The 14,585-nt window shown below is 45.0% G+C and overlaps 1 protein-coding gene across 2 annotated transcripts in view; it reads right to left on the reverse strand.

Annotated features, from left to right (window-relative positions):
- The window catches only part of asic1b (acid-sensing (proton-gated) ion channel 1b), a 373,411-nt gene that overhangs the window by 338,182 nt on the left and 20,644 nt on the right, over nucleotides 1-14,585 (reverse strand). For both annotated transcript variants that reach the window (XM_056273040.1, XM_056273039.1), the window contains exon 2: nucleotides 3,071-3,266. In XM_056273040.1, coding sequence (XP_056129015.1) covers nucleotides 3,071-3,266 — 196 coding nt within the window. The remainder of the gene's footprint in view (nucleotides 1-3,070; nucleotides 3,267-14,585) is intronic.

A 14,585-nucleotide genomic window follows, 5' to 3' on the forward strand; every position in this document is an offset into this window, starting at 1 on the left:
GCGCTAAAGTTCAGATTAAAAAAGCGCTAAATTCACGTTAATCTAAGTTCTTTATACCTATTCCAGGTCCCAAGGGGGTTGGGATCTCATGAACAGGTATTAGCTGTGGACAGCCTGTTAGGAACAGGGGACAAGAGAAACGACGAGGAGGGTGGGTGTTTGCTGTGTTCTTCGGCTCTGTTTGTCGGCATCTTTAATTCAAACAACAATTAAATTAAATTAAGTTAAATTAAACAATTACAACAGAATACTAACTAGCGTTTGACGTACTAGCTAACCAGCACGCTTAGCTACGATCAGAAAGCCCACATTAACATCACAGTGGACAGCGAACATTTACACACTAATATCACACCAAAACACACTCTCAGAATTATGACCTACATGGCCTCTCACCAGGCAGCGTAGGCCATAATTCTCATCACGGCCTACACTGCCTGATGAAAGGCCATGTATTATGAATTATGGTCTACATGGCCTTAAGAGAGGGTGTGTAGGCCATAGTTCTCAGCTACACTCTCTCACACACTATTTAGCCTTGTAATGGCTTGGCAGCCTGTCCAGGGTGTCTCCCCGCCCAGGGCCCAATGACTGCGGGGATAGGCTCCAGCATCCCCGTGACCCAGAGTAAGGATAAGTGGTTTGAATAATGAATGAATGAATGAATGAATGAACATACTCTCAATGACTGCTACTATGGTGGTTACCTGTGCACTACCACGTGTTGAACAGTTAGACTACATATGCGGTGCAGAAATGTTATGCCAGTGTTGAAATGGATGCCATCATCATTTAATACCCCAGGTTACCGTTTACCGCTACACAGCCCAACCCTAGCATAAAGATCTAGCAGGTAGGACTACACAAACTATTAGGCATGTGTATTGGCAACTATTTGGCAAAATTATTTGTATCACAATATAAGTGTCACGATTCATTGCTGACATGTATCTCTGTAACTGAACATATTTCTGCGTGCTGCGGGATCCGATCCGGAGTTGTACTGCACCATGAGGCGACATCGCTAACCGCTCGACTAAAGGGTTCCGACGCTGGCGATCGGCCAGTGAGTCTTTTGGAGGTTACAGTGGTCACCCTGTGCCGGAAGCGCACCCTCGCGCTTCATTATTTGTGCTCCGAAGAGACTTATGAGGATATGTACACTTCCGGATCCCACCGTTGGCACCAATGTAACCGAGCATATTTCCGTCCGCTGCGGGATTCGATCCGGGGTTGTACTGCACCATGAGGCAACATCGCTAACCGCTCGACTAAACGGGGCTGACCCCCTGGCAATCAGCCAGTGAGTCTTTTTGTAGGTTACATCATGATACTACAAACACTGCGTTACACTGCAGTATTATGTCAAAGTTTAAGAACATTTTTCATAAAAAGAACATCTCAATGTATATGAAATCAGAGCAATCAGAGCCGTAGCTAGTGTGCCACTGACAATGCTAGCGGTTGCAATTTTGTACAGCCTTGTTATAATACTGCATCTGCGCCTAGTGGTCAGAGATGTAAACAACACAATGAAGTAGGGCAGGTACCATGTCTCCTTGTGTGTAAACTTGAGAATTGATGCAATGTATTTGAAAGCTGGTACAATATTGTGAAAGACTCACAATACTCAAGGGTATGAATATTTTCTTAACACACTGCAGTGTGCGGCGACACTGCTTAGGATTTCTCAGACTCTGGCTAACTGGATCCAACCACAAAGAAAGGTGAAATGATAGTGAAAAGAAAACCAAGAACCATCATTTGACATGGCACTTCATCAAACTGACCCTACTGTGTCCACTTCTGTAACGAGTTTATCTAATTAGTTACTGCACCTACCCCCCTAGTGGTCAGAGATGTAAACAGCACAACGAAGTAGCACCGGTGCCATTTCTCCTTGTGTGTAAACTTGAGAATTGATGCAATGTGTTTGAAAATTGGTACAATATCGTCAAAGACTCACAACACTCAAGGGCATCGATATTTTCTTACAGCCGTACATGCTGCAGTGTGCGGTGACACTGCTAAAGATTTCTCAGACTCTGGATAACTGGAGCCAACCACAAAGCAAGCTGAAATGATAGTGAAAAGAAAACCAAGAACCATCATTTGACATGGCACATCGTCAAACTGACCCTACTGTGTCCACTTCTGTAACGAGTTTATCTAATTAGTTCCCAATGAAGAAAAAGGACGTCTCTTGTCTTTCATAAGACACGTGAAGGGTTACAGAAACATTTCTCAACAAGCAATTAAAACCCTGCAAATTCTCCGATATCAACAAAACCCCTGCTTAAATGACAAACGTTTTGGTTAATTACAGCAAAACCAAAGTTGTCTTAATGGAACGTTTTATTTTACTTACACTCACAAACAGTTATGCTAACAAATTTTTAAAAAAAATCATTCAGATCACCACTACTTAACCCAGACAAGCTCGGACCGGTGAAATCGACTGTAGCCGTATCTAATAAACACACATAATCCTTATAAAGGCCATAAAAAAATCATTGACAATAATTATCTTTCTGTGCTTCAGATACAAAAGAGCCGACTTGTTGGAAAAGCAGGGGGTGGGGGTGGGAATCCACGTTCCAGCACAAGAATTAAGACTCCCTGGGTGAAATATATTAACTTATAACTTGTCAAAGTAATTCTCACAGCAGTCATCCATGGCTTCACTAAACACAAAGGCCCCAAAATCCCACCTGTCATGAACGCAGCGCTACGCTCCCACAGACAGTAGATTAAAAAAACGAGTGCAAGAGCAACCGACGGGGCCCGGCGACGGACTCGAACACTGAGTGTACTGTACATGTGCACGGGGAGGCTGTAGTGCTGGGTTGAGGCTGTAGTGCTGGGTTCATAAGCGGAACAGCGACGGCTCATGGCATAATTCTCAGCCCGTCCCTGAAGTGACTTGGATAAAATCAACAATTCTCCACACGTCACATTCTGGAAAAAGAGTGCAACATTCAAAACACATCAACGTTGGCCCCTGCATGGTGACCATCTTCAGCCTTAACACACTTTGATTGACAGCTGGCAGCGGAAGGGCGTGACTCACCACTCTGAAGTCCTCCGCGCTGCACTCCATGCCTCGGTAGAAGCAGGAGAGCAGCATGTCTTTGATGTCGTGGCCCGTCCGGTCGTAGAACTCGCGCATGTTGAAGGGGCGGGGCTTGTAGCTGTCGAAGTCGGCTCGCTCCTTCAGGATCTGCAGCACGTTCTCCTCCACCAGGTGAGTGTCCCGGATCTCGTACCTGCACAAAGGTAGGTAGGGTTTCTAGACTTAGCCCGGACGGGTTTTACTGTGCACAGTGAACAAACAAACACACATGTATACAAATACACTCACATACACACAAGTATACAAATACACAAATACAGTAAGTCTCGCTCTCTCTCTCTCTCTCTCTCACACACACACACACACACACACACACACGTACACAAATACACTCATATACAAGTATACAAATACACCCACATACGGACATGCACACACACAAACAAATGCAAGCAGACACACATGCCTGCATTTAACCACACATACACACACACACGCATATTTAATACATGTGTCATTGATGCTAGTATACAAACATTATGTATCCACCAGCATCACGGCAGGGATGCAGCTATTGATTATTTTCATAATCGATTAATTTATCGATTATCTTTTCAGTATCGAGTAGTCAGTTAGCTTGTTAAAAGTCAAAGATAGTGATGAATGACCACCTAAAGTTTCCAGAGTCCTGGGTGTCCGGGTGGCGTGTCGATCTATTCCATTGCAACCAACACGGGGATCGCCGGTTCGAATCCCCTGTGTTACCTCCGGCTTGGTTGGGCATCCCTACAGACACAATTGGCCATGTCTGCGGGTGGGAAGCCGGATGTGGGTATGTGTCCTGGTCGCTGCACTAGCGCCTCCTCTGGTCGGCCGGGGCGCCTGTTCGGGGAGGGGGAACTGGGGGAATAACGTGATCCTCCCACGCGCTACGTCCCCCTGGCGAAACTCCCCACTGTCAGGTGAAAAGCAGCAGCTGGTGACGCCACGTATCAGAGGAGACATGTGGTAGTCTGCAGCCCTCCCCGGATCGGCAGAGGGGGTGGAGTAGTGACCGGGACGGCTCAGAAGAGTGGGTAGGGTAATTGGCCAAATTGGGAGAGAAAGGGGGGAAGCCCCCATCCTCAAAAAAGTTTCCCGAGTCCAAAATGACGTCTTGAAACTGTTTTAGTCTGACTAGCAACAATTGAAAACACATCCAAGTATTAATTTCACAACGATATGAATCAGAGGACGGCAAGCGAGTCTTAGCATTTATGAAACTGCAAAGAACAAATGTTTGGCATTTTTACTAGAGGAATGACTAAGACAATTAATCCACAACCAAAATGGCAACTGATTGATTTCCCGTCAACTGACTAATCAATTAATTGACGAATCCTTTCGGTGCTACAACAAAGACAGGGATTTAACTTTTTTTTTACTCACATCCTTCATTAGCATTTTTATTCATATTCCTTCATCTTTTTCACTACAAGTTCAAGTCAAGTTGGGGTTTTTCCTTCTATTTCCTGCACAAAACGTGTGCAGGTTGGAAGAGCAGCGGTGTAAGATACACGGTACCTCTGAACATTTACATTTGATTTAAATCACTGAGAGCGCACTAACACTAAATGATGGGTTTAGCTTTCCAACGACGGAGTCTCTTTTGTTTAGCTTTTACCACATCCGACACGCTCGATCCTGGAAACCACAGCCGAAGCTCGCAGCTGAAGTGATGGCGTGAGTGGGAAACAAGAGGCTGATGGATGGCATTAAAGGATTCATAAATCTTTTGATTCGCGCCGCCACCGAAAACAAACCCTCATGCATAGCCGCTGCCAGTTTCCTAGACATAAAAAATTCTGACATAAATGTCCTTAAAACTTGGTAGGTGAAAGTCAGACTCATCCCTTTAACGGTGCATTTTTTTCCCCTTTAAAGTGAAGTTTTACAGTGACTTAATGGTCTCTCCTTCGATCAACCTCTAAAAACTTTATCAAAAGGCTCGAACGAAAAGAAGACTTGCCTTCAGGGCACTCCCACAGACAACAGAGCAACCTGGAGCCTTACCTCCATCTCAGCTCTGTCTTACAGCCTCAATCTGAAAGTGTTTGCAGGCCAGGAGACAAACAGTTTCGGGGCATCCGGGTGGCGTAGAGGTCTATTCCGTTGCCTACCAACACAGGGATCGCCGGTTCGAATCTCCGTGTTACCTCCAGCTTAGTCAGGCGTCCCTACAGACACAACTGGCCGTGTCTGCAGGTGGGAAGCCGGATGTCGGTACATGTCCTGGTCCCTGCACTAGCGCCTCCTCTGGTCAGTCGGGGCATCTGTTCAGGGGGGAGGAGGAATCAGGAAGGAATAGCGTGATCCTCCCACGCGCTACGTCCCCCTGGCGAAACTCCTCCCTGTCAGGCGAAAACAAGCAGCTGGCGACTCCACATGTACCGGAGGAGGCATGTGGTAGTGTGCAGCCCTCCCCGGATCGGCAGAGGGGGTTGAGCAGCGACCAGGACGGCGAATTCGAGGGTCAGCTGGGAACCGCCGCAGCCGGGCCGGGAACCCGGGTTTCCCCCACCAAGGGCGACTATGTTAACCAGTCGACTAAAGGGTCCGACCCCCTAGCCAAGGGCTAGCGAGTCTATTCATCCGTGACCCCACTCTTCTGAGCTGTCTCGGGCAAATACCGTCCTTGGCCAGATACCGTATTTGGCCACGTACAATTGGGGAGGAAAAAGGGGGGGAGAAAAAACCCCAACGTGTTCAGCAGGATGTGTGGGATTATCATGTAAAAAATGAACCGAGAAGCCAGAGAATAGAGATAGCAGGTCCCTGACTGAGCCGCGGAAGCAGAAATCTTCCTAAGAGGTACAACACTGTGTGCGGCTCTGAGGATATAATCCACATCCTGACAGTGATTACCAGCTCTGCCGCCATGCAGGTGGTGCAGAACGGGAGAAAATAGCTAATCATTCAAAGTGCACAAGCATTTCTCCCTACACATTCCCCCCATTCATTATCTGCAGCACAGTTAAGCAGCGTTGCGGTGGCGGTGAGGGCTGTGAGATGTCGAGGCTACAGTCCTGATGCTGCAACACAAGTGAAGGCGCCTTCAACAGTTGGAAAACTGTGCAGCACCAAAAGTGTTCATTTAATTCAGAGCAAAATATTTTGACACCATCTGGTACGATGTTTGTGCTTGCACGGTATAGCATCTGCTTCGGTTTTGTTGAGCCAAACATACAGTGCTGCTTGACAACGCGTGAACCCCACGTGCGACTGTAGATCTTTTTCTTTTTTTTTTCGTTTCCACCATGAAATCTTCATCTGATCAGAGCCAGTCTTCTTGAGCCGACATAACAGGTTTATATATTTACCAATCCCATGTGCTGGTTTAGAGGAAACCACGCATGTAGTAGAAAGTCATTTTTAGTCAAGCCAATTTTATGTGTGTAGTCCAATATCACAAATTACAAATTTGCCTCAGGGGGCTTTACAGCAACACACAACATCCTGTCCTTCGACCCCCGCATCGGATAAGGAACAGCTCCCTAAAAAAATAAAAAAAATTTAACAGGGAGAAAAATAGGAAGAAACCTCAGGGAGAGCAACAGAGGAGCGATCTTTCTCCCATGACGGACAACGTGCAACGGATGTTGTGTGTACAGAATAAAACACAATTTACAGACTATGAGGATAACAGAATTATAATGGAATTATAAAATATATGATAAATATGATGAGGAGAATGCCAAGCAGTGTCCAGACGCCACCAGAACAACCTAGGACCTGAGCCACATAACCACCATCACCATGTAGACCTGACAGGAGGACAGACTACACATGCACACAGGGGAGACTCACATCACACCATTCTCATACACGGGAGAAGAGACGAGAAAAGACATTCGCCACACATCGGAGTGAGAGAAGGATATAGCATTGAAACATCCATCCATTATCCAAACATCTTATCCTACCCAGGGTTGCGGGAATGCTGGAGCCTATCCCAGCAGTCATTGGGTGGCAGGCAGGGAGACAACCTGGACAGGCCGCCAGGCCATCACAGGGCCCACACACACACACACACACATTCACACCTAGGGATAATTTATTATGGCCGTTTCACCTGACCTACATGTCTTTGGACTGTGGGAGGAAACCGGAGCCCTTATAGGAAACCCCACGCAGACATGGGGAGAACAGCAAACTCCACACAGAGGACGGCCCAGGATGCCCCCACCAAGGTTGGACTACCCCGGGGCTCGAACCCTGTGCTGTGAGGTGACTGCGCTAACCACTGCGCCAAAAATAATATGACGAAAATGTGATGAGGAGGACACCAAACAGCATCCAAGTGACGACCACCATCACCATGGAGAACTGGGAGGAGGACAGACTGCACATGCACACCGGGGTGACTCACATCACACCATACACATGCACAGAAGTAGAGAGAGAAAACATCATTCAGAGAGAGAGAAAAGACACCTGAGAAAACACTTTGCAATTGACAATACTCTATAACCCTGTCAGCAGAACAGTGCTTGGTAAGGCATCGAACATTTCTATCACTGAACTCTTGACAGTTTTAACTACCCTTATTGCAATGTCTGCAAATGTCCTAATGGGGGACTTAAATGTTCATTTTGATAACACTGACAATATGTTCACTACAGATTTTAAAGTAATCCTAGACTGCTTTGATCTAACACAATACGTCAACTTTACAAACCACACCAAGGGTCATATCCTTGACTTAGTTTGCTGTTCTGGCATCGCACCATATAACATCCCCTCTGCTGAATTACCCACCCCTGACCATAAAGCCGTGCTATACAACACCAACCTACTGCTCAGTAATTCAAGGGTGCTTTGCACCATAACATACCGCAATATTAGACATGTTAATCCAGATGATCTCAGCAGGTTAATAACCTCGAACCCCATTCCTGCTCCCACCTCCTCACTCCCTAATCTTATGGACTACTAAAATGATAGTTTATCTTCTGCACTTGATACTTTAGCCCCTCTGAAAACATGGGTTGTCTCTACTGCTCCCTGATACACACCTAAACTACATCAGCCCAAGGCTACAGGTCGGTGCCATGAGAGGCTTTGCACCAAGACTGGACTTGCTGTTCATAAACAAATGTATTCTGATCACATACAAACCCATTACAAAAATGCTCTTTCAACAGTTAAAACATCCTAATATACAAATATCATCAGTACAAGTGAAGGGAATACGTCCTTCTCCACAGTGAAAAGGTTGCTCAACCCACCTGAAACCGATATGAACTGTAACCTTTCTGATGAACAATACTCTGCTTTTTTGAAGTTTTTCAATTCCAAAATTAGCACAGTTCATGAGCAGCTGGCCTCTGCTAACATCATGCAGACTGACTTACCATCAGCAAGCGCCATGAAACTGTCCCCATTTACTGCCCTATGTGACTTCGTCCGCTAACTGAAAATCTAATTTTTGAACTTATTACTAAGTCCAGCACCTCCAGATGTCACTTGGATCCAATTCCCTCAACCCTGGTTAAAACATGCCTGCCCTCTATCATCTCCCTGATAATCTCCATCATCAACTCCTCTCTGTCCATTGGTACAGTTCCCCCTTCACTGAAGGTTGCCATAATCAGACCAACTCTGAACAAAAACTGGTTTAGATTCTGACCAAAACAACTACCGGTCTATTGCCAATTTACCATTTATCTCTAAAATTCTTGAGAGAGTAGTTGCATCTTTAATCCAGATCTACCTTGATAACAATAACCTCTTTGAACAATTCCAAGCTGGTTTTTGCCCCAAACATAACATCAAAACAGCAACGACCTCCTTCATGCCACTGTCTCCGATTTATTCTCTATCCTCATCCTCCTTGACCTCACCGCAGCCTTTGATACTATATCCCATCAACTCTTCATAGATCGTCTGGCTAGCATTAGCGTTGGGGGCACTTTGTATCAGTGGTTTGCTTCCTACCTTACAGACAGGACACATTTGTACAGATTCAGAATTACGAGTCAGAAAGTTTCATAGTTCCTCATTGAGTTCCACATGGTTCAGTGTTGGGGCCACTCCTGTTTATTATTTACCTCCTCTCTCTTGGCAACATCTTCTGGCACTATGGTATCCATTTCCACTGTTATGCTAATGATACACCACTTTATGTGTCCATTAAGCCCACTTCCACTCTGCTCTCCAGTACCCTTGCTGTTTGTCTCCATGATTTAAAGATATGGATCAATAACAATTATCGTAAATTCAACAGTAGTAAAGCTAAGGAACTCATCATTGGCACTAAATCTGTATTCTCGAAAACTAATATTTGCCCACTCCCCATTGCTGGAGCCACCATACATGTCTCCTCACAGGCTAAGAGCCTTGGTGTTAACCTCAATAGTACCCTTTCCTTTTCCAGTCAGAAACAATGTCTCCTGGATTGCCTTTTCCATCTGCGAAACATCTCCAGACTATGCCCTGCTTTAACAGAACACTCCACGGAAGTCTTAGTCAATGCTTTGGTCACACTGTGCATTGACTACTGCAATGCGATCCTGGCAGGCATCCCCAACAAACTTATTCACTGACTTCAACTCAATCAGAATTCTGCATCATGGATTATTACACGTTCAAAGTCCACTAAACATGTCTCTCCCCTGCTGAATCAATTATACTGGCTTCCTGTGTCACAGCAGATTAACTGTAAAATTGTATTATCAACATTCAAAGCTCTTCATAATCTATCCCCTGCTTATCTCACAGACCTCCTTCAGACTTAAACTTCATCTCACTCCCTGCAGTCTTCAGCAGCAGGTCTATTGGCACTACCAGCCATCAAACTCAGCACAATGGGTCCCAGGGCTTTCTCCTATGCTACATCCAAACTCTGGAACCTGTACCATGTACCATGAACCAACCTACCACCAAAAGATCCTTATCCCAACTCAAGCATGATGTTGGGAATGTCAAGACCTGGGGCTGTTTTTCCTCCTCTGGATCTGGACGACTCCATGTCATTAAAGGAAGCATACATTCTGAGGTACACTAGGAGATTCTTAAACAGAATGTCAGGCCATCAGTCAAGGAACTAAAGGTGGGCTGAAAATGGGTCTTCCAACAAGACAACCACTCACAGCATTCAAGCAAATCTTCCAAAGAATGGCTCAGCAGAAATAAATCTCACTCAATTGGCTGAGTTCTTCAAGGAGGAGTAGACAGAAATCCCTCAAAAGATATGAGGTACTGACTAGTGGCTATAGTTGCTTACGTTATCGCTGCTAATGGAGGAGTCACTACTGACTGAAGGGGTTCACATAATTTTGCACACATGAAATCTGAGTTTTTCTTAAAAAAACACTTGTTAACAAAGAAAATATATCATAATTTTGTTTCTATCCTTTGCTTGGAATGTCTTTATTACAAATTGGTGTTTAGATAAAGATTAATGACTATCGGATGAAAGTCATTATTCAAGCAGCATTGTAATCAGGATATAGATGCTGACTCTCCTGATCAAGAAGAAAACACGGAACTGGGATCCACATAAAACACATGCTCAAATGTGTATATACATCTACCTACATGAGACATAAATACATGCATACATCCATCCCTACATACAATTATACATGCATGCATAAAAACATACATAGATAAATATACTTATATGTGATATACATACAAACATACGTACACGCAATTAATCAAGGTTGACACACATGGAAAGAGTATACATTGGCAAAGTTATTTCTACTGACCAACATTCCCCTTCTGCACCTGCTCACCGCCATTAACAGATAATTAACCTCAATTAACTGGACTGGCCCTTCCTCAAAATAGGACAGACCGTCATTGACTGCCACTGAGCAACGGGCCATCAGCGGGTACAAACATCCAGATTACGAGGTGCTAAAATTAAACTCTAGTGACAAAGGCTCACAGGTACAATCTGTTAGCGCACACCACACAGAGCAACACTGTCAGCACGGAGGCTTGGCACACTATCTCACAACGCTTCCCTACACTACATATGCACAGGTAATCCTCCATAATGTTCCAGATCAAGGCACAGCATGGCAATTTTTTTTCTCTTTTAGAAAAAACTCAATTTACCATCTAAAATTGTATAGTTTTAATACTGGTAGAGCCCAAATCAGATTAGCAACGGTCACTTCGAAAGAAAAAATCACACACGCCATTCTCGTCATACCCCCACTGTCAGTGAATTTGAGGGTCGACTTTGTGGACGCTGTAACATTGTGGAGGGGAAGAGAGAGAAAAGCAAAGCTCTAAACAAAAAGAGAGATCAGATGAGGGTCAACATTGGAGAGGCGTTTTCGAGCTGGCAAGAGCTGAGCGAGTGTAAGGAGCTGAAGAGCGACGTGGTGATTGCCCTATTTCTTCTTGACAGGTAACGGTAGCACTTGTTGTTTCTGACCTCCAAGTCCGACATAACGAGCCGAGCAGAACAGATGTTAGTCTGCAGCAGTGTCTCTACATTAGTGGCCGGTGGGGCCTGTCCCCACCAGATAGCGCCAGTGTATGTATGGCATGATCAATAATTCAGTGGAACAAATGACATGTAATTTTTTTCTTCATAACGAACATTATTGTGTGTTTATTACAAATGACAACAGTGTCTGATACGGTCCAGATATCTTCCTGTAGCTGTTGTGTAAAAGTCAGCTAAGTCTTGTGAGCATGGGGCCCATCGGTGTTCATTTAACCAAGTGAGCAGGTGAAAACAGTGCATATGTTCAACACGCTTTCAGTAATGAGCTGTGGGGCACGACCATGTTGGCCCCATGCTGACAGCAGCCAGCCATCCATCCATCCATCCATCCATCCAAACCGCTTATCCTGCTCTCAGGGTCGCGGGGATGCTGGAGCCTATCCCAGCAGTCATTGGGTGGCAGATGGTGAAAAACCCTGGACAGGCCACCAGTCCATCACAGGGCTGATACACACCTAGGGACAATGTAGTACGGCTGATTCACCTGACCTAAATGTCTTTGGACTGTGGGAGGAAACCGGAGCACCTGGAGGAAACCCACACAGACACGGGGAGAACATGCAAACTCCTCACAGAGGACGACCCGGGACGACCCCAGGACCTTCTTGCTGTGAGGCGATCACGCTAACCACTGTGCCACCGTGCCGCCGAGAATAAAATAATGATGATATGTATATACATACACACACACATACAGAAAGAGAAAAAAGAAAGTTCAATTTTATATACAGTTCTGAGGGCAGAGTGGCTGCCCCTGGGGTGTGTGTGTGTGTGGGGGGGGGGGCTGTTGATTAGTCCAAGTGCAACAGGGAAGCCAATAAAAAAATGACAGAATGAATGACACAGGTCAAGACATTTGGTAAACATCTTTTACGGTATCAGTGTTATGACGCAGCTACATGCACCATCTGACACCTCGGGGCAACAGAGGGTAAATACACTGGCTGTGCTATCAGTTGAAAAGCCAAGAAGCCTGACATCGTTACCAAGGACAGGAAGGAAAAGATGTGCATGGTCATCGACATGGCAACACCATCCGGAAAAAAAAAAAACACCTCAGTGAAAGTCACAGAGAAGCTGAACAAGTACAAAGACCTGGAGACTGAAATCAACAGGATGTGAGGAATGAAGACCCAAACAACAGCAGGGGTCATGGGAGCTCTAGGACTCGTGAAGAAGGGGATGGAAAAGTTCACCAACCGTATCCCAGGCAACGCCAACATCCGTGCAGTCCAGAAGATCGCCCTACATATTACGACAAGTACTGTCAAGCAAGTGACATCTGCCCTGTAGTGCCTCAGGTCCATAGTTTGGACCCGGCTCTATATGATGTAAAACAGGAAACATGAAAGAAATAATATTAATAATAATAACTAGAATTAGTATTTTTCCACCATTACACATTACTGGCATCACTGTGCCAAAAATGCAGGAAATCGAGCCACTCTGCATGTTCCTCATGGCTGTTGGTGTCAGATTTTAGTCTTGGGTAAAAGATCTGACATCGATACTCTATCTTAGCCCGGTACCGGTCCAGTATCTGATGTCGGTGCGGACCTCGTTTTGTGTTTTTAATGTACTGTTTTCTTTCACATTCTCTTTTCTGTGTGTGTGTGTGTGTGTGTGTGTATGTGTGTGTGTGTGTGTGTGTGAAAACCATCTTAACATTCAGGCGGGCCTGTTTCTACACTCCACACCGGACCAGACGCCTCTCAGTTGAACTGTTGTTTACTTGCGCACAGAAGAGAAAGGAAAGGAAGTTCATTATTCACAGTACGGCCGCGCGTGCTGTAATTTAGAACGAGGAGTACGGCGTTGGCTTTCTGACGCCCTCCTCGACTCCATGGTAGGTGGCAATCGGTGTTCACTTCACGCCAAGCCGCGTGTTCTCGGGCACAGAAGATTAGCTCCATTCACGTTCCACACAGAACCCCACAATGACGTCATCAGGTTCAACGGCGCAGGACAGACGGCTGCACATTACTGACGAAGACCTGCTGTGATGAAGCACTTGAAGCAAATCAACCGTCTGGGTCTTTTTTTTTTTCTTTCTTTAATGTAACTACTTCAACTCACTATGACTGCACTTACACCACCCATCCCAGAAAGGTGAATCAGTTCATCTGGACACGACTATTCATCACCCGTTAAAGCAAAACTCAGGTTGCAGTAATATCTTGAAACTGTGCAGTAACACCTGCACATTCTGGCATGTGCACCAAAATATGCTGACTTGGGTTAGTGCAGTACACAAACTGACTATTTATCTAGTGTGATAGATATTACACTTGTTTTTATACTCATGTATACATTTCCTATGTGTTGACTGTGCCGCAAATGTGTATCTATTTGTATTTTGTTTATTTGTATATATTTTATTTTATTTTTGTATTAATATTATTATTGTTCTATCTTGTTTGTACCACTGGGGAATTGCACTTAATTTCGTTGTACAGCTGTGCAATGACAAATAAAGGCATTCATTCATTCATTCATTCTTCAGTCTCAGCTGACTGCAGGTGTCCCCACCCTGATAAACAACACAGCTGCATAACGACCGAAACCAACGATCAATTTCACATGCAAATTGCCGTGACCATTAACTAGTTACAGTGGTCACGTGTACCACGGGACGGTACACATTACATGACATTACATTACAGTCATTTAGCCCACGCTTTTATCCAAAGCGACTTACAATAAGTGTATTTAACGTAGGAAATCAAGAGAACTACTAGTCATCAGAGGTCATAAGTGCATCTAAACAAGCATCTAAGAGCAAAACCAGTGCCAAAGTAAAAGTGCAAGAAAGAGATCTTTTTGTTGTTGAAATGAGTGAATATAATAAGTGCTAAGAGCAAGTAACAGGGTAGTAGTTCTTGAAGAGGTGAGTTTTCAACCTGCGCCGAAAGATGGGCAGCGACTCGGCTGTCCTGACATCAGTGGGGAGTTCTCTCCACCACTGTGGGGCCAGGACAGAACAGAGCCGTGACCGGGTCGATC

Source organism: Lampris incognitus, chromosome 2 (genome assembly GCF_029633865.1).
Source record: "Lampris incognitus isolate fLamInc1 chromosome 2, fLamInc1.hap2, whole genome shotgun sequence".
Lineage (NCBI taxonomy): Eukaryota > Metazoa > Chordata > Actinopteri > Lampriformes > Lampridae > Lampris > Lampris incognitus.